Source organism: Esox lucius, chromosome 10 (genome assembly GCF_011004845.1).
Source record: "Esox lucius isolate fEsoLuc1 chromosome 10, fEsoLuc1.pri, whole genome shotgun sequence".
Lineage (NCBI taxonomy): Eukaryota > Metazoa > Chordata > Actinopteri > Esociformes > Esocidae > Esox > Esox lucius.
In genome coordinates, this window is record NC_047578.1 from 18,307,316 (window position 1) to 18,329,249 (window position 21,934).

Genomic DNA, 21,934 nt, shown 5'->3' on the forward strand with positions numbered 1-21,934 from the left:
ATTCCTTGGCATTTGTTCACAAACTCACTTGCCCACAGATCAGTGATGACGCTGTGGCGTCATCTGTCCTTTTAACTATTTTGAGGCGTATCCGTCGGATGGAGGAACTGATTCGGATTTGCGCAGCATCAGAATGAGATTCGAGCTGGGGAGCTAGAGTCTGTCCAAATGGAATTAAAAATGAAATGGATGGATTGAGATATTAATATCTTAACTGTTTACTAATAAGGTAAGTTATTTTACTTTAGCCGACGTTACGGCATTCAACTACTGATGTGTGGATCTGGCTCCAGTGGTGGCTTACCGTTTTAATATAGGGAATGTTTTTTCTTGCTCTTCACTCAGTGCAGTGGGCGACGCATTAAACTCACGTTAGCTATTTCGTTATTAACATAGCGAGCAAATCAATCTGGAAAGTCCTACTTTATTAGGTATGTTTGAGTTAAAAAATATGTACATGTATACGTTTAAAGACGCGAAATAAGCGCCAATGATCAAAAAATATTAATAGTAAATAGCTAGCTATTTAGCTTGATGTACTAGTACTGTAGCATTCAGGATCTTCAAGTGGTACCACGGCTTGCTAGCTAACTAGCTAGAACGGGCTAGGGTAGTGCCGGTTCCAACCATATTGTTCCAACTATTGAATCTTGCCCTGGACTGAGTACCCTCTGAAGAGCATTTTACCAGTAAGCCTATGTGGCCCATGAATCTTCTGAAGTACCCCCTGTCGATAGACATAATACAACCAGGGGTTGTACCACCGCTGAACCAGTGGGCGGCCAGTCCTGCTAATCTAACCTGGCTGGCTCGCGCAGTTAGAAGCAAAACAAAAACGCACATGACCAAATGTAAGGGCCTTCTGTGAACGTACTTCAAATACCAAAAACATAAACCAGTAATTCTTAGTTGGGCATTGGCCAGTGAAGTTTTTCTCGTTCGATAACTAGCGGTTGCTAGCTTTAATGAATATAGCCCACATTTTGTAGTTACTGTAAGTAACTAGTAAGAGTTAATTGCAAACATTGGATTCGCCAACTTGTTTGTAGACACAACGTAAGCAAACAAATGACCTTGTTTATTAAATCGTTACGGTAACATTTGATATAATCTGAGGATAAAAACAAAAAACAGTTAGGGCATGCCGTTTCGGAAGTGATTCTCCAAGCCCCGCATCATGAGTAACCAGGAAAGTTAGCTAGTAGGAATCGAGAATGGTGAGTAAAAGTGTGAATTATGTACGATCTACTCCGTAAGATTACCTCCTTCGATTTTTTCATATGAGAATTAGTTGTTTTTCCATATGAGAATTAGTTGTTTTGCCCGGGGATCTGAAATATTAATTCAAGTAGACACGTGATGACCGATAGTTACCTTTGCGCATTGTTTTGAACTGCACGCGCCTCTTGAGACTTTGCCTAGGAGAAAACGTCTCCCCGGTGCCCCGTCGTTGGCGTTCCTGAATTGAACCCTGAAACACAATGGAGATCAAAATTCTTACATGTATCACAATTTAATATTATCATCCCTCATAACTCACCTCAAATTCGCTGCCAACTTAATCATTGTATTTGCCTAATACAGGTTGACATTTAGTTCAGCCTTTGTGCCTGCCTGTGTTCCACGTGACTCTGAACTTCACACCCAAGTCCATTTAGCATTTTAATAAGCCTGTCTTCAACATAAACCTGGACAAGTAATTCAAAATACTTTTCACATGCGTGTTAAGCACATGTGTACACTCACATTGAAAGGCTTACTTGCAGGCCCTATTACAAAAGAACTGGAGAATTGTTTTAAAAATATTTTTGTCAAAACAAGCACCCATTCCCACCCTTCAAACACTTGATGCGATGACTCAGTTTTTTCAGTGTAGGTCCACTGAAAGCAAGGGGATGTTCTCTGTGAAGTCATGGTATTAGCAGAGATTTGCTGTGATATAAAGCAGTGCCAGATTATTGAATGCGTTTAGTTATAGGAGAGAAACCTTGCCATCTGTGCTGTGATGCAAATACGGACGTTGGCCGTTGATCCTGCTGGTCACAGTTACAGTGACCAAGCGAGACACCATTCAGTGTTATTCAGCCTGGGTACATCAGTGGGTCACTATCTCATTAAATAATAAAGGAAGATAGGGGAGATGTAGGGCTTTGTGCTTGATATTCCACCCTGTTGTCAGTAACATACATCCCTTCCTGTTGTTTTGACTGTCTTGTGTCAGAACCCTTCACCACAGAAATGAAAAAGGAAAACAAATGAACAATGGAAAATGCCTGCTGATATGTTTCTCCTATCACACTTTCACATGTAAAGATATTCATTATATATAATACTCTCCATAATTATTTGGACACCATTTTTTCTTCTTTTGGTTCTGTATTTGAAATTAACATCTATAAAAAATATAGCTTGTTAGATTTTGTTATAGGGTATCTTATTTGTGTGCATATTCTTTTTACCATTTAGAAATGACAACACCTTATATTTCAACCTTTCCACTGGTGAGCTAAGTAACCACACATGGCTTGGTAGTTCAATGAAGATGTCTACAATGGGTGACAGAAAATGTTTTACCATAGGGAAGGAAGAGAGAAAAACAAACTGCTGTCTGACATCAGGAACACCATGTGCAGACATCTCACCAGTAGAACTGCAGTGGCTATACTGCATGGTACAAACCACTAGTTAGCATAGAAAACAGGAATGAGGGGCTGACCATGGTCCACAGCATAGCACCTCATCGGTAAAAGGATGTTTTGAACACGTATGGCAGCCACAAGAAATGGCTTACTGGTTTTCATTGATGTTACTGAAGACGGCAGCCACAGAATTAACACTAAAGTTTGCAGAAACATGTCAGCTAAAGTATAACTAACAAATACCTTTAACTCTTTAGATTAGATTCAACGGTATTTTAATTGAACAGGACGAGTACAGTACAACGAAATGCATTTAGCATCTAACCAGAAATGCTAATTGAAGAGGGCAGGAATTTTACAAGTTTTAACTACAGTGTATGTTATGAGTGGAATGTATAGATGTGCAATGAAGATGAATACAGTGCAAATGGCAATTGTAAATTTGCAATGAAGGCAAATAGGGGAGGGCAGAAAATGTATATGTATGTACAAGTGTGTGATATGTATGAATAGTTGTGAGGCAAAGCGATGAGGCAAATGCAAGTACAAATGGCAATTCTGACTGCAACTGAGCAAGTTGGAGGTGTAAGGTAGTATGTGCAACTGAAATGCAGGTATAGCAGCTGAGGTTCCAGAGGTTGACACGTACATGTAACAACTGAAAACGTCCGTATCAGACTTTTCAAGGCAGTGTCAGAGTTCAGTTGTACAAAGCGAGTAGTGCAACAAGGTCCCTGGGAGGCAGTACTAAGCGGTGGGCGGGTGGGTATTGATAGTGATGGGTCACAGAGTTCAGCAGGGTTACGGTAGCTGGAAAGAAACTGTCCCTGAGCCTGCTGGTGCGGCAACGAAGAGACCCGTGATGGCAGGAGGGCAAACAGTCTGTGGCCTGGGTGTGAAGGGTCCCTGATGATGCCACGCGCCCTATGCAGACACCGCTTGCGCTGGAGGTCTACGATGTCTAGGAGCTGGGCATGAGCGATGTGCTGGGCGGTTTTCACCACCCGTTGTATGGCCTTACCGTCGGCAACGTGGCACCTGCCAAACCACACTGTGGCCCAGTTGGTCAGAATGCTCTCACCAACAAGAATCTTGGTGGACAGGCGGGCCTTCTTCAGCCTCCTCAAAAAGTACAGGCGCTGCCGCAGAATTAGATGTTGCTCGATCATATCTTAAGGCGGTGTCACCAAGCAAATCGTGCCGTAGCACCTAGGCATGTTTTTCAGGGCCAGAAAGTCTTCACTGACCAAGTCGATCTCAAAATTGAACTTAAGGCAAAAATGATAAAAGATTTTAATCATCTGGCAGAGCATCACCAGAGAAGACCGTCATCATCTGGTGGGGTCAGTGGGTCGCAGACTTTAGGGAATTATTGCATACAAACCGTATCCACACAAATATTAAACCTCTATGCTTAATTTGGACGTTATATTAATCCCTCCCATAACGTTTGGTGCCATGAGATTGGAGGAAAATTTATACAATGTTTGATTTTGAATCCCACATTTATTTGTTTTCCATTTCAGTAATTCAGCAGACAAGCTTGTCAAGAGCAACTTGCAGCAAATGCATACATTTTAAATAGCACTAGGTGAAGCAACCACCAAGCATAGTAATATGTCCATTCTAGACCTTATAATTACAGAAGGCAACTGGCATTTTAGAGTATACAAGCGTATGCGTTATTTTGCGGTGTTAGTTGGAGAGGTTGTATTATGGCCAGTTCTTATGTTGTTTGTTAAAAGGGTGATGTCATTCTATGCTCAGCCAGTCTACAGCTGTACATTCTGCTGCCACATCACTAGTTGCTTAGTCCAACTTAGATGTTGTTTGCGTTTGGAGTGAGAGATGTGGCACCATTGACCTTATTGGAAACACCCAAATGCAAATGTTTAGGGAACATCCAACATTTGACTCCAGCTTTACCAAGTTAATTAGGGCCATTTATAATTACAGAGTGCACATTTGCATCTGAAACCTGGTCTGGTTAGTAACCTTCTCACATTCTTGTTTGAACTAAGACAAACTCATCAACACAGACTTGTTGATGCCACAGAGGCACGTGTTATTGGCTGTGTTTGTGCCTGTATTTGACTCCCTGTCTAGAGGAGCAGAGGAATGTCCTGCAGAGTGCAGCAGCAGAATGTGTGTGTTTTGTGTGTAGATGAAAAGAGGAGGCAGACACCCACTCCTACAGCCGCACATCTGGAAGCCATCGTCCCACCCCTCCCCGACAAGGCTCTGGGGGCTGGAGGATCCGGCCCAGGCTCCATTACGTCACAGTCACCTGTGTTTAATTGAATAACCTCACGACCCTGACTCATCTGGGCTGTCTATCACCGCTGTAATCATAACGAAACACAGCCTGCATGCCCTTCACTTGTCAACATGTTAATTTAAAGAAAATAAATGAAATACTTTTAAAAATTCCAATAAAATACTTTTTGCTATTCCATAAATAATTTAAGCTAGTGACAACTGGTGTATCGTCTCTGTAACCAAATCACAAGACCAACCCCGGTCCAGAGGAATGTGTCATGTGGACAATTTGGTTACAACTTCTAAAGTCAGTTAAACATTTATCTGAATAAACATGAGGTAAGGCTGTGCCATGTCTTCGAGCTGTTAAAAATGTAATCGTGCTTTTCTAGCATGTCTGGAAACATCGGTGGGAAATCTGATGACTGCCATTTTGGTGCTCTGGGCAGGTCACTGCTAATTGATACTCTATATGCAAGGGAAAGTCCGTCTCTCCTCCATTGTGTGCAGATTGGTTTAAACAACGTTCTGCGATAAATTAATTAGGCTTGTCCTATGCCAATGACTCTGACATGCTTATTTTATACTATGAAAGAGAGGGAAAATCTACCTTGTCTGACAGTCATCTATGTGATGTTTCAGTTTACATTGGCGTGTACTGTCTGACCAGACAAAAAAAGGGTGTAGGCTGGAATTAATGGATATGTGGATGCAATAACTTGCCCCTCCCCTAATTAGTCACCCCTCAATCCACACGTCCTTTTGCATGAGCAGAGCCACAACAAGACTGCTCACCGAAAAGATTCGGAATGCCCATCGCGACTATCCATGCATTAGCTTGAAATAATAGCATTTGTTAATGTTCGAATCGTAGGTACAAAATGTTGCAGATTCGGAGGGTTTAAAATTAGCCACGTGATCATTTGTGCTTTTGAACATACCCATGATTCAACATGTAAACGTTGAACACTGAGAGGAAACTAGATTGCTACTGTGTTTTATTTTTGCAAACTGGAGGCCGGAATGGAAACATTTGTATACCACAAACCAATACGATGTGGGATATTCATGCCCTCTGATTCTCTGCTGACAAAGGGACATGACCATTAGTTAAACTGACACGTCAGCCTTATAAACGTAACCATATCCGAGAGAGCAAGTTAAAACAATATACTGTATACTCAGTCTGAATAGGAGGACCTGCATCCAGGAAGGGTTGGTGCTACGTGTGTAGTAAGCCTAGCTAATGGGGATCCTGATGAATTGTACTCAACCCAGTCAATCCCAGAAGTCCATCCATCCACTTGGAGAACTCATTCACTGGCCAACAACCTTGGTTGAGGTTCACAAGTAGTAGCTAGCGTGTGACAAAGGTGAAGTTGTATGTCACCTAACCCTGATTGTGTGGAGACTATTTGCACCACCACACGAGGCCCATGGGAATTGTAGGCATACTGTGACCCATATATTAATTCTAATTGGTGTAAATAAACCTGAGACAACTTCAACTTTTTATCGCTAAGTCTTAAGTGATTAAGCCTATGTACAGGCAGCCATGTATATTATATAAATGGCCCTCATAGGAGAATTGTTCAGAAAGAGCTAATTTAGCCACGCAGGATATGTTCTAAAAGGGACTCTGGGAGTACAAGTCTTCTGACAATAAGCTTTACTCTCTGAAAACGGAAGCATGCGTGTCCTTTGCACATTTTTGCCAATGTAGAGGTCCACTCTCGGTCCTTCAAACGGTAGTTACTGATAAAGGGAAATGGGTTGCTATACCGTAAGTTTCACTGGTTGCTCAAGCCTTTGGTATTCATAGGGGACAATTGCACATAGCCTCCAGCCATGTAGCTGACTGCATGTTGAAACCTGCTGAACAACTGAGGAGGTGTGGCTATTTCTCAGTTCCCCTTTGTCAGTCCTTTTAAAGAGATATATTTAAATGTGTGTGTGTGTGTGTGTGTGTGTGTGTGTGTGTGTGTGTGTGTGTGTGTGTGTGTGTGTGTGTGTGTGTGTGTGTGTGTGTGTGTGTGTGTGTGTGTGTGTGTGTGTGTGTGTGTGTGTGGGGGGGGGGGTTATAAAGGGTTAATAATACAATTGTAGTTGTGTGTCAGATGCTTTTTACTGTCTTGGTAGATTAACATGTCTTTTAGCATTTTAACAAAAAATGAACGTCTTTAGCATTTTACAAGTAGGAGTACAAGAAATGTCGCTTTAAAACTGGTCAAGCTTTATGTTGGGTTTTTTGTTTGGCCCCCATTTCCATAAAAGTTGCCTGTCCCTGCTTTAGGCTAATCCCTTTCCCCCCGCGATTGGAAAGGCCCTCCAACACATCTGTAAGACTTCTGTCATTCTGGGAAACTTTGTATTTGCAGCTGTGAGAGTGCAATGTTCGTCACAGATCTGGATGCGATTGGCCTTTTGGTATTCGACTGGTTGGAACTTTGTTTATTTGCTTTGTGATTATTTTTTTTTGCACATCTACTGGATTGTATTAAAGTGCTATAATAGGGTCATGGAGAGACTTGCCCCTCTTATATTTCCAACTGTTATTTGTGGTTCCTTCAGTGAAAGATTTGTCATTTTCATTTGATTTCTTTCTTGATTCACTGCCTCCCATTTTTCTTTCTTCCAGGTTTAACCCTTCAGCATGGCTGACATGGAAGTGGCTCTCTCCCCTGCGCAGATTGAGGCACTTCACCTCAGTCCGTCTTTGTCTCCTGCCTCCACATTTTCCTGCCCTTCCTCTCCTGGATCCTCTTCATCCTCCTGCTCTGACTGCTCCCTGGACTGCCCCAACCACCAGCATGATTCCTCCAGCAGCCCCAGAAGCTCTAGCAGCCCCAGAAGCTCTAGCAGCCCCAGAAGCTCCAGCCCCAGCGGTTGCAGCAGTGGCAGTGATGGCACGCGGGGCTGCAGTCCTCCCCTGGACTTGTGTGAGGACGCTGCTGTGGACCTGGACTTGGTCATCGACCCGGAAGTGGCCCTCAAGGCTTGTCACGAGGTCCTGCAGAAGGTCAAACTCCTGAAGGTTGAGGAAGAACCGGAAATATTGGAAAAGTGCGCCTCGCAACGGCATCTGCCCAATGGAACAATATACCTGGAGTCTTGTGACACGGTCTTGGTTAAAGAAAAGGGAGTGCTGTCTGATCCTCCTCAACCAATGAAGCTGACGTGCCAACAGCCTTGTAATAAAGGTTCCATTAAAGAAGAGGAAGAAGATGAAATGTGTGATCTTCCTCGACATATTCCCTGTGACACAGGCTTAATTAAAGAAGAAGGAGATGATGACAAAGAGGAGAAAGGAGAGCCCCATCCTCCCCAACAAACGATGCGGAGGTGTCCTCATCCCCGACAGCCAAACAACGACCAGTCCTCGGCGGCGGCCAAGCAGTCCCTGCTCTTGCGGCTGTTTGAGTCGAAGCTCTTTGACGTCTCCATGGCCATCTCCTATCTCTACAAGTCCAAAGAGCCCGGCGTCCAGGCATACATCGGCAACCGCCTCTTCAGCTTCTCGGACGACGAAGTGGACTTCCACCTGCCCCAGCTGCTCAACATGTACGTGCACATGGACGAGGACATGGGCGACGCGATCCGGCCGTACGTGGTCCACCGCTGCCGCCGGAGCATCGCCTTCTCCCTGCAGACGGCCTGGCTTCTGGGCGCCTACTCCTCCGACATGCACATCTCTACGCAGCGCCACTCGCGTGGCACCAAGCTGCGCAAGCTGATCCTCTCCGATGAGCTGAAGCCCCACGTGGCCTCTAAAGGGGTCACCCCGACTGATGCTGGCGGCTGCCCCGGGCTACGGGACTGCTCCCGAATTCACCACCATCACCAGCGACACACGGGGGAGCCATCCCCAGGCCCTGATAACCAGGTTGTCCCTGCTGATGCCTACCTCTCACCTTCCAAACGGACGCACCAGCGTTCCAAGTCGGACGCCACACATTGCACGAGCCTGGGGACTAGCCTGAAGAGAACAGCCAGCAACCCCAAGGTGGAATGTGGCTATGATGAGGTGAGAGGCTTTCAGAATATGTATTTAGGAAGGAATGGAGTGTTGTGTGGGAATTGTTCACTGTAAAACGTGCATGTGGGACTTAACACGGTGTAAAAACACTTGACTATTTCCAATATTTAGAGCACAAACGGATATGCCTCTAGCTGCATAATTATCCAATAAAAGGGGTGAACAGGAAGTTCACTAAGTCTGAGCTATAAACGTTTATGCTTGTAATATTAGATATGGCCTTGTGTGATAATAACCTGTTTGTGTGCCTGTGTGTGCGTGTGTGTTTATAACCTGCAAAGACATGAGATGGGTTTGGAGTTGCTTTGGTTGTTTTTGTGAGTTTATCCACTACCACAAATATCTCAGCCAGTCAAAGAAGTGCCAGAATGGAACATTGACTGAGAAAACTGTCTGGGTGATGCTACAACACTACAAGTGGAAAAAAAGCTCTGGCATGTTTAACAAAAAAAACATTAAAAAAACAGATCCAGTTCAGGCGCTTTGAGGCTGTAATGAAAGGGTTTATTATATTTTTAATTATAGTAGGCATGTTGTATACATTTTGCCCTGCTTTATAGTCCCTAGCACAGAAGACCCTGAATATGAACTTTAGTTGAGGCCCCTACCCTGAATAACAAGTTCTTGACCTCTATTGTCATTAGTAAAATGGCCATCTATCTAACAAAACACTTAGAATCAGAATCAGGGAGACTTAAAAAAGAAAAAAGCCTAACACTGGATTGTGCCGGTTCAGCAAGACGTATTATTTGCAGTGTTCGCATGCAACTTGCTGCCTCGTCTTCTTGTTCTGACAATAACATGACCAGTGGAAAACTGTGCGCCGTTCCAGAACCTTCTACGGTCTAGCCGGACCACCATCTGTCGAGCTTCTAAAGAAGGGGGTGGGGTTAAGCAGCATCTGTCCCACTTCTCTGGTCCCTCCCTATTGTTTTGGATATGTAGCCTCCTCCCTAGGTCTTTTCCAACTGAACCTCCCAGGCAGAATGCTCTGCAGCTGGTGTCAGAGTTCAGGGTCAGAGCGAGGGCGGGTCCCTCCAGAATGGAGAGCTCGGGTGGGTCTCTTTCTATCGCTTCAAACACCGGATTGAGTACCAGATGTTATCATGGGCCCATTTGCGTCGGGGGCGGGATTTGCGCCGGTGTTTACGAGGGATACGGTCTGTGTGGCAAATCACGTGAAAGCCATGCCCCTGGTCCTGGTTGCTTGAGAGCCTGTGTCCGTGTGCTTTCCCCATGATCGCCTTGTGAGTGAACAGAGAAAGAACGTCTGGGGGGGGGGGGGGGGGGGAGGGGAGGTGTTCTACGTGGCCTTGCCTTTGTCTTAACTGAGACCCGGTTTGGCATCTCATCCAGGGATCGGTTATATGATTAAAGTTAGAGTCTGTGCTGAACCTGAGTAGAGCGGTGCCCACCCCCCGGGTTAATATCTCCTACGCTGCGTTCCTTCAAGGTCCACACTTTTCTTTTTAATACCCTTTCTGGGCAAGTGCACTTACTCACTCTGCTCCCGGACATCTTGCTGTGTTGTGCGTTTTCTCTCTGCTACCTACGCCCCCTGCTGTTTCATTACCCCGGCCTTTTTTTAATATCCTCCACATATCCTGTCATGTAACTAATATCCTCTCTCTCTTTTCTACTCCCTCCTGGTTTGTGATTACGATCCCCGTTACGACAGCTGGTCTCCCTGTGTAATACTGAAACATATATTGAGAAGTAAAATGAGCTAAGCGGGCTCACATTTGATCTACCTCACTGCGACCCATTGCTTTGCGAGAGTTGTCTTGACTAAGCTGGCCTAGGCATTCTAACTGTACCTTAAACAGACCATGACAACCAGCTTACGTAGTTGGCAACGTCGCTCTCTCCTTCCGAACTTTAGTCGAACACACACAATTGCGATGACGTTGATAACGTGTTGGCAAATGAAAGCGTGAGCACGCCATCTTAACATTCCTGTGCTGGGCTGTGCTTCCTTCCCCACCTGTGCCTGCATGGAATCTCCTGCTGGCATTGTGTGATGATCCCTGTTTAATCAGTGTCAGGTCTGCATTCACTGAAACCCAACTAACAACTCATGCCATTTGGTCTATTGACTTTGCCCTTTTACGAATGACACAAAGCAGCCCTATCTGCTTAGATAATGTATACAATACCAAAAGATAGTATGGGCTTATGAGGCTTCACTTGACTTCAGAGGCCTCAGTCCGTGTTACAGGTTCAACAACTCAACATTGTTTTGTTCTTGCTGCTTTTTCTGGATTACAACAGCGAGAGAAAACATTAAAGTATTGATGATGATGGAGAATAATGCTATGAAACACATCCACCATTTTGAGCAAGAACGCTGTGAAATATCTCCACCATTTTGAACAAGAACGCTGTGAAATATCTCCACCATTTTTGCCGTAATGTGAGCGCAGTGCAGGTTGAGTGGGTGTTGCATAACGGCCCTATTGTTTACAGTCTGGGCTCAGCTGTCAGTGCCCAGCATGCCCCTCTCCTTCCCCCTTCCTGCCCGCCTTGTGTTGTCTTGGCAACCGAGCCACCGGGCCGGGGCACCGTGACTGATTCAGATGGCTCGCCTTTTTTCCTGTCTTTTCCCGGAGCGTGGGTTCCAATGTAAACCTGCCCGAGAGGTTGAACTATAGATGTCACTTTACACAAATGATTGGGATTTTTATATATCGTGCAAAACAACCTAAGCCACACCGCCTTGCAATCACAGCTTTTCTCTGGCAGCTTTAGACTCCACCTCCCCAGGCCTATATTATGTCCAGCTGTTAGTGTCATCCCTTCAAACACCGCTTTCAACCATCCGAAGCAGCAAAAAGGCACTGCCTCCATATACTTCCAAGCAGTATCCCTGAACCAACTTAAGACCCGATTCACAACATTGATTTGACAAATCTCAGTTGTAAGTCTTTGGAATTACTTCCTTATCAGCAAGGCTGTGTGTTTTTGGCAGTGATTTATGTCCTCTGAGGTGGCTCTGTTGGTCCTGTGTGTGGAAATCACCTGTCTGGAGTACAAGTGCCATACAGTTATGGTTCATGCTGACATCATGCCACACCTTGTTGCTTTCCCCAGGGTAACACAAGCCTCAGGCCCTGTTTGGTTCGAAGTGTAGCCGCATTGTCTGTTCAGGTACAATACATTCCTCAGTATCCTACCTTTAATTGCTTTTAGGTTAGGTTTGCATCACTCATCTGAGGAGAAACCTACTGTTTGTCATTAGCACTGAAAACGTACCCTTTTTATAAGAGTGCAATAAAGCAGAATGTTCTCTTGAAAACTGGTTCAATTACTATTTCATACCCTGTAGGTAATTTCAACTTACCACAGTTGAGAGAAACAACAGCTTGATGAGCATCATCTTCCTTGAAGTTATTTTAAATATTCAGCAATTTGTAAAATAAATATATATAATATTTGTCCTGTGCATTTGTAAATTAAATAAAGGCACGTGGGAACATTGGATTGTTTTGCATAAAAACCAATTTTAGAAGAAAATGTAAACCACTGATCTAGGCCTATTTGACAAGAACAAAGACATGAAGATGGTGACTATTCTACTCTACAGCATCACCTTTCAATTCTTCAAAGGCCATTTTTTGTTTATACCCAGCCCGTCCATTTATTTTCATAATGCATGTTGTCCAGAATGTGTTAGTTTTGTTTTCCATTCAGATCAAATGAAGTTCTGGTTTCCAGGGAAATCAGATTCCAGTAATAGTAGAACACTTCCTCAACAGAAAGGCCCATCGACTGGGGACGGGATGTTCAGGAAGTCATGACGTTTGGTCATGGAACAGAAATATACACTGCTTCACAGGAAAGGCTTTGACATCAGACTAAAAAAGTGGAATGCAAAGGAAAGCATTTGGCTTGCCTGTCAACTCAAAAAGACACCTCAAAGAAATGCAATAAAATATGTTTACTCATCGTGGAAAATGGGGATTTGAAATAAGCTGTGGTCCAATGCCATATCGAGGCCCTTTAGTGTTTAGACCAACCAGTTTACTAATATGTGTGCAGTGCCTTGGGAAATTATTCAGACCCATTCACTTTCTCCACATTAGATGATGTTTATCGTCAAGAAAACCGTTTCAGTCAATAGTCACTATTAAATGTAAAGACTATGGGCTTAGACTGCGCTCAGTGAGTAGATTGGAGGCATGCCAGCTCCAGTGTCTCGTGTGTGACACAATTACAAAGGTTTAACACATTTTACATGGTTAGCCTTAAGCAACAGTAAATTAGGAACTTACCAAATCAGCTAATTTCTGGTTGGCTCATGTGTTTTAACACAATGAAATAATACCGTCCCTATGTCACATATTGTAACTTAATGAGATAATTTGTGAACCTGAAAATGTATGTCTTTCGTTGTCTAATTTCTGAGATATCGACTGACCGTGGTGTTGTCCAGTAAAAGAAAGGTCACCTGTTCCAATCCCAGCGATAATGTTGAAAAACCATGTCATTTTCTCCCTGAACAAGAAAGGTACACGTTATTTCTCCCAGGGCATTGCTGTGAATAAGAATTCACATTCCTGGTAAAATAACGGTAAAAAAGTATTTCGAAATTCCATGATAAATGGAACTTTTACAAATGTTTATGTGACCTTTCACTCCCGTGCTCCCCCTAACTGTTTATTAATTAAAAATTGTGACAGAGAAGCTTGGGGGAAACAGTTTGGGGGATCAACTACAAGCAGAGTGAAAACAAGGCTCAGTTTGAAACTGTATGTCAATTTAAAAACCAATGACTCTAGTTTAGCAGATCATAAAACACTATACACAAGGACAACGTAACAATTATCAGTGAACATTTTTAAATGTAGTTCTTGTGCATATTTATTTATTTTTACATTTTAACGGAAACATTCAATCTCTGATTCTCTGTGTCAGTCTTTTACTGGGATATTGCACTACTGAATATTGCTCCTTAAATATGCCTATATAGGACATTTTACATTCACCTAAACATTTCCTAGACCCCGAGAGCTTGTTGTTTGGCATCAGCATTTCTGCTAACTACCTCATTTTAGCCACTGTAATACTAATGCCCCCTATTGCTAATATGTGATACTGCAATTGACTTTAGCCTTCTTAATCTCTAGAATATATTTTCCTTGTTCTTTTTATTCTGTTGTAATAATCTTCCTCTCATTTCTCATATTTGATTAGTTATTGGTGGAGGGTCTGGAATTGCTGTACCGCCTATTTTGCAGTTGCTGGGAAATGTTTATTAATATTATTTCTTTGAACAGGAAATGCGTCTGTCTAGATTTTAACATCTCTCTGTCCTCCCTGTAGCCGTTGCGTCTGACGCCTCAGAGGGAGTTCATTAAGTCCCTGATGGGCATCGGGAAGCGTCTGGCCACTCTGCCCACCAAGGAGCAGAAGACCCAGCGGCTCATCTCGGAGCTGTCGCTGCTCAACCACAAGCTGCCTGACCGCGTCTGGCTGCCCACTGCGGCCTTTGACCACCATGTGGTGCGTGTGCCCCACACACAGGCTGTGGTGCTCAACTCCAAAGACAAGGTAAGGACGCTTGGTTCTAGTACAAATGTAGAAAGACGAGGTAAGGACGCTTGGTTCTAGTACAAATGTAGAAAGACGAGGTAAGGACGCTTGGTTCTAGTACAAATGTAGAAAGACGAGGTAAGGACGCTTGGTTCTAGTACACATGTAGAAAGACGAGGTAAAGACACCTGGTTCTAGTACACATGTAGAAAGACGAGGTAAAGACACCTGGTTCTAGTACACACGTAGAAAGACGAGGTAAAGACACCTGGTTCTAGTACACATGTAGAAAGGCGAGGTAAAGACACCTGGTTCTAGTACACACGTAGAAAGACGAGGTAAAGACACCTGGTTCTAGTACACATGTAGAAAGACGAGGTAAAGACACCTGGTTCTAGTACACATGTAGAAAGACGAGGTAAAGACACCTGGTTCTAGTACACACGTAGAAAGACGAGGTAAAGACACCTGGTTCTAGTACACACGTAGAAAGACGAGGTAAAGACACCTGGTTCTAGTACACATGTAGAAAGGCGAGGTAAAGACACCTGGTTCTAGTACACACGTAGAAAGACGAGGTAAAGACACCTGGTTCTAGTACACATGTAGAAAGACGAGGTAAAGACACCTGGTTCTAGTACACATGTAGAAAGACGAGGTAAAGACACCTGGTTCTAGTACACATGTAGAAAGACGAGGTAAAGACACCTGGTTCTAGTACACACGTAGAAAGACGAGGTAAGTAGTCTTGGTTCTGGTACACGTAGAAAAACAATGCTTCTTTGCCCATGGCCATTTCTGGTTAATTGTGCCCTCCAAAATAGATCCAGTCCCTGAATTTGACCTCTGACCGGTTCACTAACCTCCAACCTCTCAGGCCCCTTACATCATCTACGTGGAGGTTTTGGAGTGCGAGAGTTTTGAGGCGTCTGGGGTTCCTGCGCGCATCCCGGAGACGCGCATCCGCAGCGCCCGCTCGGCTGACAACCTCCTCCCGGAGAGCGTGGCCATCACGGCCGAGCAGCGCGCCGGCAGCTTCTCCACTGTGCCTAACTATGACAACGACGACGAGGCCTGGGCTGTGGACGACATCGGCGAGCTGCAAGTGGAGGTGGGTGCCGGCGGCCACCACCGTGACCGTCACTTTCTGATGTCTGTGTTGTGGGCCAGGGGTTGGCAACTTTGCTCAGCTTCAGCACTCATCTGTACACTACAGAATCACCACAACTAAGCCCAAACTGGATCGTATTTGATCGAAACAATGTCATACCCCTGATGACGATGAGACACTAGTTGGGAAGTGATTTCCCAACAAAATTTCCCAACAAACGAAAATCATAACAAACAAATAATATAGCCACAAATAAAGGATTAGAATGTACTTTAACTCTGGGGTCCTTGTCTGGTACCAGCTCCCAGAAGGCCACACCAGTAGCAGTGACAACATCTCCCAGTTCTCTGTGGACAGCATCACCAGCACCGAAAGCAAGGAGCCAGTCTTCATAGCCGCCGGCGACATCAGGTAACATTGGAACAGAATTGCTGTGACTTTCAGCATCTCTTGGCCTGCTTGGTGGAGCTTTTTGCATTTGCGTTCCACTCATACAACTACTGTGGATAACAGCTTGACAACCGCACTTTCCTTTATCCCAGGCGACGCCTGTCGGAGAACCTGGCCCACACACCTACAACGTTCCGAAGAGATCCAGAGGACCCTTCCGCTGTGGCGCTGAAGGAGCCCTGGGAGGAGAAAGTCCGGTAGGTGATGGACCTGCGTCAGTATAATGACAGCATACAACTGTCATTATACTGTTGTATACAAACCCCCCCCCCTTGCAGCTACATCTCCACCCACTTAGCTCTACGCCACTGGAAATACGAATCAGTCCTTAATTGACACGCCCGTTTAAATAACGGTCCAGTCGATTTTAAGAAATGTGCCGAGAACAATCCAACACACTGTGGACTTGTAAATGAACTTGGTGTGTTCCTGTGTTTTCTCCTGCTCTCTCTCTCCCGTCTCAGACGGATACGGGAGGGCTCCCCCTATGGGCACCTACCGAACTGGCGGCTACTGTCGGTCATCGTGAAATGCGGGGACGACTTGAGGCAGGAGCTGCTGGCCTTCCAGGTCCTCAGCCAGCTGCAGGTGAGATCCACTCCACAGCCCCATTGCACGGAAATGCTCTGAATTATTATGATTAGCCTTAATTCACTCCCTGCCTCCCCCTCACCAGTCCATCTGGGAGCAGGAGAGGGTGCCCCTTTGGATCAAGCCCTATAAGATCTTGGTGATGTCATCGGACAGTGGGATGATCGAGCCTGTGCTGAACGCTGTCTCTCTGCACCAGGTGAGCGACCGTGAAAATGAATGTGCCTACGGGCAGTTCAAGTCATGGCAAAGTTTCCTAACAATAACTCCAAGGTGAGTTGTTTAGCTAGGTAATACTGTTTGGACTGCTCTTGTGAGATGAAAGGTTTGAGGGTAACTGGTAAACAGAAGATTTGTGTTGTGATCTGACGTTATTTCTTATGGAATGACATTTCAGTAGTTTTGGGATACTGTGTCAGTAGCTGTTAAATATAATAATTAGCTATTGGTGTAATTATGGGATGCCTGGCCAAGTAGCTTCATTGAGTAATGGAATACATTATCAGTAGGTTTATTTGTAAGAATGAAATGCATTATCAGGAGATTTTTCTGTAAGAATGGAATGCATTATCAGTATTTTTTTTTTGTAAGAATGGAATGCATTATCAGTAGGATTTTTCTGTAAGAATGGAATGCATTATCAGTAGGTTTTTCTGTAAGAATGGAATTGTGTGCCGGTAGCTTTATCTAATAATTGAATCCCTCTGTAGTTACTTATTGAATAATGGAATGACGTGTCTGTGTCTATTTTCAGGTAAGGAAACAGAGCCAGCTGTCTCTGCTGGATTACTTCCTGCAGGAGCATGGTAGCTACACCACAGAGGCCTTCCTTACAGCCCAGCGCAACTTCGTGCAGAGCTGTGCCGGCTACAGTCTCATCTGCTACCTGCTGCAGGTCAAAGACAGGTGGGCCACCCTCTTCTTTGTTCCCCCTCAGCTTCCTGGGTCTTTGAGCTTGTTTGTGGTCTGATATCGACCAAAGCATCCGACCCTCTTCTGTGTTCCAGTCCCCTGTAGTCACTCTTAACTCTTCTCTTATTTCCCCCTTGTTTTTCTCCAGACACAATGGGAACATCCTCCTGGACTCCGAGGGTCACATCATCCACATCGACTTTGGCTTCATCTTGTCCAGCTCGCCCAGAAACCTGGGTTTTGAGACCTCTGCATTTAAGCTCACCAGCGAATTTGTGGATGTAAGTCAAATAAAAAACATTTGAATTTGAATGACTTGTCGTCAGGGTTGGAGAGAAGCATGATCAGCAGGTGTTTCCTGGTCTCATCGCGCTCTAGTGACTCCCTCAGGTAAGCTGGGGCCTCTGCAAAGCTAACAGAGGTTGTCAACGCATTGACCCAGTTCCTGGTTAAAAGAGCAGTGCGTTATAAATCCCAGTGAGAATTGGATTAGAATGTACTTTAACATTCTGTAAACATTCTGTTGTCCCTGGATTGTGTCTCAGGTGATGGGAGGCCTGGATGGAGACATGTTCAACTACTACAAGATGCTGATGCTACAGGGCCTGATAGCAGCTCGCAAACATATGGAGAAGGTGGTGCAAATAGTGGAGATCATGCAGCAAGGTACTGCTAGCTAAAATAGGGTATTAGCATGGTCAATATGTTGTACGGTTCTACCATTTCCATACGTTCTCAATTGTCTACTCCATGTTCTCTTTCTCTGTAGTGTTGGTATTAAGCCATTCAGGTTATAATGCTGAGAATCATGTATTTTACTTTAAAATTGTATTTCCAACAAAATGTCAAAAAAGTAATAGAGAACATACACCTACTGTACACACTATATTTAACAGGCTCTGCAGATTAATTTACTAAATGTTTGTGCTTTAAGAACAGTGCATCTGTGAAGTTTGGTAGCAGAGTGCTGTTTTGTGCTCAACACCCTTCTGTCCCGTGGACCCGGTTGCAACTCCTCTGACTCGCTCATTGCCCCCCCCCCCCCCCGCCCCGCCAGGTTCTCACCTGCCCTGCTTCCACGGCTCCAGCACCATCCGCAGCCTGAAGGAGCGATTCCACATGAGCCTGACCGAGGAGCATCTGCAGGTACTGGTGGAGCAGATGGTGGACGGCTCCATGCGCTCCATCACCACCAAGCTCTACGACGGCTTCCAGTACTTCACCAACGGCATCATGTGAACAGATGCCCAACATCACATCGGAAAGCAAGCAATCATGGGCGCGCACACACACACACACATACACGTCACGGATGTGGGCAGCAGACCTATGAAATGGGACTCAAGGGGAAGATTAGTGCTGCAGGACCTATTTGCAAACTCTGTTTTAGACGGACCACCGTTCCGTCGTCCTTCTTTTGGCCTTGTAGAAGGGGAGTATGTACCTTCTCTCCCTCTGGTCCGTATATCCACAGGACTTTTACCGCATTGACTGTTTTGAAACCGGGAATAACGCACAGTTAATCAGACGCTCGACAAGGATGAAGTATTAATATTGGAGGAGGTACTTCATTGGATGTGGGGAGGGTCCTATAATCAGACTTTTTTTCAAGAGTGGACGAAAGAGAAATAGCTGCTTGTTGTCCTGTTTATTGATTCTACAAGAGAGGATGACATAGTAGTATGTATTGTAAATGTACCTATTTTTGTTGTTCTTTGTTAGCAAAATGTACATCGAGAAGAGCCACTATCAATGGATAAAGAAAGCACAAGACATCATTTGCTGAGGTTTTCTAATGGACATTTTCTTTGTTCTCTGAAACGTCTGTGGTTGTCAGGACTGAGCCAGCCTGAAGAGGGGGAGACTATGAAAACCCCTAGTGTGTGTGTTGAAAACAATGCTATTACAATGTTATGAAGATTGTTTAAAAACGAACTGGAAGTTTTCAGTGAACTAGGACCAACGCATCTCTTATTAGTGGGCCAAGCATGCTACAAAGCTGCCTGTTGCATTTATTCTGTTCCCATCTTTGATAATAGAAACTGTTTCATTTCAGTCTAAGTTTCAGACAACATCTGGGCTCTTTATTAAAACATCTGTACCACGCTTGGTGTTACGGATGAAAACGTCAATATAAAACAAAATCTACGTCAATTCAACTGAAATAGAAAAACTATCTAGGGACGTGTCCTTACTGAATATGCCCTTGGCTTCATGGTCAACCTAGGATGTGAAACCACCAGGAAAGAGCAGAACACTTTTCCAGTGTACACTGATGAGCCAAAACATTATGACCACTTGCCTAATATGCTGTTGGTCCTCCATGCCGATCCTTCAAGTCCTGTAAGTTGCGATGTGGAGCCACCATGGATCAGACTTTTTGGTCCAGCACATCCCACAGATGCTCGATTGGATTGAGATCTGGGGTATTTGGAAGCCAGCGCAGCACCTTAAACTCTTCATCATGTTCCTCAAACCATTCCGGAACAATGCGTGCAGTTTAGCGGGGCAAATTATCCTGCTGAAAGAGGCCACTGCTATCAGGGTATACTATTGCAATGAAAGGGGTGTACCAGGTCTGCAACAATGTTTAGGTAGGTGAAACATGTCCACATGAATGCCTGGACCCATGGTTTACCTAGAACATTGTCCAGAGGACCACACTCCCTCCACTGGCTTGTCGTCTTCCCACAGTGCATCCTGGTGCCATCACGTCCCCAGGTAAACGGCGCACACATAGGCGGCCATCCACGTTATGTAAAAGAAAACGGGACGCGATGCACTGTGTTGTGACACATTCCTCCTGCAACCATTATTGAATTGTCATACCAATTTGGCCCTTGTCAAAGTCGCTCAGGTCTTTACTCCTGCCCATTTCTCCTACATCAAACACCTTGACTATGAGAAATGATTGTTTGCTTACCATCTAATCTTCCCAGAGCTTCTCATGTGCCCTTGTTAGGAGATAATCTACGTTATTCGCTTCACCTCTGAATGATCGCAATGTTTTGGCTAATCAGTGTATATGCCGACCGCGGCATACCAACCCTTACTGTCTGGGCCTTTGCTAATGTCACTCTTTTGAACTACCATACTTGAATGAACGCTAGTGTAGTGATGAGCCTCGTGCACTTAATGACGGTTCATATTTTGAACCAAAATGGCTACCTGTGGTGAAATTTACAAAATGGTGGCGATGGATTTATGCAAAATATTACAAACAAAAAAACATTGATGTTCCACTAATGTAAGTGTTTAACCTCTAACAAAATGTAGATAGTAATGCGTTTATTATTGTATGTGTGTTAACTTGGGTTGCATATTTAATAACTGCTCAACATGTTCCTCGGTTTGGCTCCGAAGCATTCCTGTGACTAACTTGGACCAATCTGGACAGGGTTGGCCTTGAGTAGACATTGTAAATAATAGGAGTGATGATTTCATTCCTCTGTCTGTTTGTCTTTGTCTGTTTATTTCTCCCTGTCTAAAACCAGTATCTCTCACAACTTGACTTTCTTTTATATGATACTCGACAACAACCCATGGTTTCTCTTTTTTGCGGTCTCTGACACAAACATATTCAGTATTGGAGACATTTCAAGAACTACAGGCTTGGGTAGCCTTTAACATGAACTGCTCAAGTCTTGTCGTTAAAAGCTATGTCCTATGTGGGTGGCTTTTATGTGTAACAAACGTGCATTTCTCTCCGGAAATGCGGTCATCCCATGAGCAGACTGATGCATTGAGAGGTGTAACAGTCATAAAAAGTGGCGAGGCAGGAAGTGAAGATTTGAGCACACCTGCTTGCTGTTGTCTAAATATTTCATTTGCCTTTCCCTCGATTCCTACCCAAGCATCATTCTGTATGATTATGTAAATAACTCTGAAGTGCATTTATCTTTGTTTGTGTGTTCTGTCAGTCAAAACTGAGAGTTGATTTTGACGTCTCCTAAATCAGAACCACAAAGAAACAGACTATTGTCCATGTACAGTATTACACCAGCTAAAGGCTTGTCTGTTCAGACGACCATGAGGTCAAGTGGTAGTGCAGAACAATGTTCAGACCACTGCAGACACATCCATTGTATGGATCAGATATGTTCTATTTATAAAGTATCTGTTCAATGCAAGGTGTGCCTCCGACAGTCTGAAGCTATACCCCCCTGAAAAAGGAATGGTCTTGAATAAAATTTTCTTACTGTTAGCACCAACCCAATTCTTATTCCAGTAAATCTTTAAAGACGTTTAGAATGTACTTGTCCACTTTGTTCATAAGTCTAACTAACACTCATTAAGAAACTTCCCATGTTTGACATTTCGGTACAGATTTATCATGTTGAGACTAAATGCATGACTCATTCAATAAATCGCTTTTTTTTCCATTTGTATTAGTTTCCTTTAACA

General features: G+C 44.2%; 1 protein-coding gene across 3 annotated transcripts; it reads left to right on the plus strand.

Annotated features, from left to right (window-relative positions):
- The first annotated feature begins 89 nt into the window (after positions 1 to 89).
- On the plus strand, positions 90 to 21,916 carry LOC105012700 (phosphatidylinositol 4-kinase beta). Of its 3 annotated transcripts, none has more exons than XM_010873714.5 (12): positions 90 to 229; positions 7,537 to 8,922; positions 14,257 to 14,484; positions 15,344 to 15,577; positions 15,879 to 15,988; positions 16,120 to 16,224; positions 16,492 to 16,615; positions 16,704 to 16,817; positions 17,373 to 17,524; positions 17,679 to 17,811; positions 18,076 to 18,196; positions 18,588 to 21,916. In XM_010873714.5, exons 2-12 carry the CDS (start codon positions 7,552 to 7,554, stop codon positions 18,767 to 18,769), a joined length of 2,874 nt encoding a protein of 957 aa, XP_010872016.2. In that variant the 5' UTR covers positions 90 to 229; positions 7,537 to 7,551; the 3' UTR covers positions 18,770 to 21,916. The 3 variants fall into 3 exon arrangements, with proteins under 3 accessions (XP_010872016.2, XP_010872017.2, XP_010872018.2); XM_010873715.4 differs by lacking the exon at positions 90 to 229 and adding an exon at positions 6,968 to 7,336; XM_010873716.4 differs by lacking the exon at positions 90 to 229 and adding an exon at positions 6,968 to 7,325.
- The last annotated feature ends 18 nt before the right edge of the window (positions 21,917 to 21,934 follow it).

Bases quoted from the DNA above. Each gene is read 5' to 3' on its own strand.
- LOC105012700 (XM_010873714.5), top strand. From the start codon at position 7,552: ATGGCTGACATGGAAGTGGCTCTCTCCCCTGCGCAGATTGAGGCACTT. The intron at 17,812-18,075 runs GTAAGTCAAATA...ATTGTGTCTCAG, and splicing joins TCACCAGCGAATTTGTGGAT to GTGATGGGAGGCCTGGATGG. The intron at 18,197-18,587 runs GTACTGCTAGCT...CCGCCCCGCCAG, and splicing joins AGTGGAGATCATGCAGCAAG to GTTCTCACCTGCCCTGCTTC.